Source organism: Cyprinus carpio, chromosome A17, assembly GCF_018340385.1.
Source record: "Cyprinus carpio isolate SPL01 chromosome A17, ASM1834038v1, whole genome shotgun sequence".
Classification (NCBI taxonomy): domain Eukaryota; kingdom Metazoa; phylum Chordata; class Actinopteri; order Cypriniformes; family Cyprinidae; genus Cyprinus; species Cyprinus carpio.
This window is the reverse complement of record NC_056588.1, coordinates 20091726-20095283: the sequence shown is the minus strand read 5'-3', so window position 1 is coordinate 20095283 and position 3558 is coordinate 20091726. Positions and strand designations below refer to the sequence as shown.

At 33.3% G+C, this 3558-nt stretch overlaps 1 gene segment (V, D, J or C); it reads right to left on the bottom strand.

Annotated features, from left to right (window-relative positions):
- Window positions 1–2357: 2357 nt before the first annotated feature.
- Window positions 2358–3029, bottom strand: LOC122148274. The segment is given in 2 exon segments: window positions 2358–2834; window positions 2930–3029. Coding segments are annotated over 2 exon segments (504 nt in total).
- Between the last annotated feature and the right edge of the window lie 529 nt (window positions 3030–3558).

The window sequence follows — 3558 nt, the reverse complement described above, 5'->3', positions numbered from 1 at the left end:
CATTATTATTTCCATTTCCATCTAATTTGAATTTGTTTTTGACTTCAGGCTCTAACAGATCATTTACGCCAAGGAGATATCCCAAAAAAACAAGCTGTCCATCCTGGGTTTGTTTATACCACAGGATACGGTCATAGTCTGAGATGCTATGGGAACACTGTAGCACCGGAGAATCCTTAATATCCACTATCATGTTACGAGGTTCCTGAAAAACTTTGTCACTGAGAGTGGAACCTACAAAAAAAAAAAAAGACTACATGATTGAGGCAATTTAATCAGTGATCATGAATTTCAAACAAATATATATATTTTTTTAATAAACTACAGTATACTACAGCAAATAATATTAAAAAAAAATAAATATAAATAAAAAAAAAAAAAATAACATCAACAAAAAATACATACCCTGAATCCAAAGTGGAGAACAAACAGAGGTTGCAAAAATTAATTTAATAATAAGTTGACACATGTTGAGTCACGTTAATCAGCTTTAAGAACAGAGTGATGTGTGCTATTACATGCCAGTGCCTGGTGAATGAGATTCTGTATGAGATATAAGAAATGTTTCCATCTTGTACAAAAGATGTCATATTGGGTTCAAATCTAAAGTGTAAGCAGTTATAACACTGCCCTCTGTTGTTCACATTTCGAACTATAAAATGAATGACTTGTTTTTTATGTTGTTGTTGTTGTTGTTGTTGTTGTTTGTTTGTTTGTTTGTTTGTTTGTTTGTTTGTTTTTTGTTTTTTTGTTTGTTTGTTTTAGATAAGAATTAAAATTTTAAAAAGTAATTAAAAAAATACAATTAAAAAAATACAATTATGTAATATCACTCTGATGGTTTCAGAAGACTTGGAAAATAGTAATAAGGACCACTTCTAAGAAACTCATTGTAACTGAATGGGGGAATAGTTTACCATAACAAAGACTTTTTTACCCTTTTGTGTTCAATAGAAGAATGTCATATAGGTTAGAATATAAAAAAAACTATTATAACATTATCAAACCTGAATTATTAACATTTATTACAGTTGGCCTTGATACTTGTCTGTAAATGTATTCAAGCCATGTATTTCTCTTACAGGAGGTGAATGTACAGTTTACAAATTGTGGTGAAGAAATGCACCAGGGTTTTTGTTGAGAAGGAAGATAAGCCACGGCACTGTGTATACTAGCAGCGCAAAAGTACACCGCACTGTCTTCAGCTGAAAGTCTCTATAGTTTTAAAACACTGTTTTTATTTGCATCACCATCCAGACTTATTTTATTTTCGAATTCGTCTTCAACTGTATCACTAGAACCCACAAGATATCCAAGCAACTCCAAACTTTCGCCACGTTTTTGCTTGTACCAGAGCATGACATTGTAAGAAGAACTATGAGAACAGCGGAGTTCTTCTGATTGTCCAGAATTTTTGATCAGATCCTTTGGAGTCTGATGAATGTCTTGACTATTTGAAATATCTGTAAAAAAGGAGGGAAAATATGCAAATTATTTAATACAGTCCTCTTTATGCATTTACTGAATAATTATTTATTAATTTTAATTTTTAATAATAATAGTTATATTGCATAGTTGTAAAAAGCATGACTTCACACAAAATGTGAAGGATGTGTATAGTCATATATTTTATACCTGAGAGACAGATGAGAAAAGAAACACTGATGAGAGTCCTGATCATGTTTACTTGAACGTTCAGAGAACAGATGTGTGTGTGTGCAAACCTTCACTGTCACCTTCACTCGTTACCATAGTGTGATTGACAATAAAAGTAAAGTTTGTTCTGAGTGTAATGGTAAGTTAGGTTTCCTGTTGACAAGAGTCAGGGTTTGCACCACCTCCTGCTGTCCATGTGTCAAATTTCAGTTTTGAAACGTATCCTAAAACGTAGTTCTAAAGGAACAGTTCAACCAAAAAAGAAAATTCAATTCCTCACACCTGCATGCTGTTTCAACTATATATGACTTTTTTTCTTTATTCTGTGTAATACAAAAGAAAGTGTATAGTGGAATGTTCATGCTGCTCTTTGCCAAATACAAACACTTAGTGACTAGGGGAAGGGGGGAATATATTCAAATTTTTCTGAAGAAGAGGAAAAGATAAAAACTTAAATTGTAATTCACTAAAAATGTCATTCCCACTAATGTTTAAATCTCGTTTGCATTCAAACATATTTGAACTTTGTGTGGAGATTAAAATGCATGGCATATTGTGATCGTTTATGAAATGAACGGATGATGTGTTGAAAATGTTCAGTCAGAAAACATAACCAGTCACATGTGAGGCATGTTGTAAAGTAAATGTATTCAGGTTTTGCTGTTTTGGTTATTTTTGTAAACAGAATGTGACAAAAAAGATTATGGTGAGTGATTTGATGTCTTACGAAATACATAAAGAGCTAAGTCCTTCTATAAGGCTGCGTTGTGGCAGACTACAAGTGTTGAGCATGAGTGCCACCTGTCTGTGTGATCTCTTATAGCTCTTGTCAAAAAGGGTTTTTGTACTTCTGTGAAATGATTCTGCTGCACTGTGTTCACTCACTGCACACAGATACAGCGCATTGTCAGCAGACTCCAGACTTATCACAGTAAGAACACCCTTCTCAGCAGATTCATGATTGACTGAGTATTTCATTTTTTCAAGCTTTCCAAATTCCACCATGCCATAACTTGTTGTGTACACTATGAGCTCCATCGTTTTTCCTTGATGTTGGCGGAACCAGTACATGCTGTCATAAGTAGCACCTTTTCTGTGATTGCAGGTGAGAGTGGCATTTTCCTTAACAGGTAACATGATGTTTGGAGACTGTGTAACATCATTTACATCAGCAAAACCTGACAAAAAGAAGTATGGAATATATAGTTAAGAATAAACTCAACAGTCAACATAAATCTATCTCAAATGTTTTTTCACTGAGATTGTCAAATACCTGTTGTCCACTGAAATGATATAATCAGAAAAACTAAAGCTAGATTCATCTTGGCACTTGGTTTCAAAATAATGCAGATAGTAGGGAAATATGATTTATTTCTGAAGGTTTTGTTTTTTTTTTTTTTTTTTTTGCTGTCACTAGCTGGAGAGGTGTTACCACTGAATCTGGGTTTTCATTACATCATAAGGGGTGTAGAACATTCTGGGTGTGTTCAGAACTACAAGAGCAGAACACATTTTGGTATGTACTGTATCAATGGAAAGTGACTGGCTGGAAGCAGTTACTTTACCCCAAAGCTTAAATTCTATCATTTGTATACCCTCATGTAAGTACATTGTATCATCGTTAACAAACTTGTATAATTTAATTTCTTCTGCATAACACAAAATAAGATATTTTGAAGAAAGCTGGTTACCAAACAGCTCCCAAACTGACTTCAATAATTTGGACAAAATACACAAACACACATGATAATGATAAATGATAATGATTTTTGTAGGAACTATTCCTTTAATGGAATTTATTTGTGTTGCAAAAGCCATTTGCCTACAAAGTATACCCCAAATAATATAAATGCACTAAATAATGATGCTTTGATTGCTGTGCAATCTCAGTAAATAAAGTGC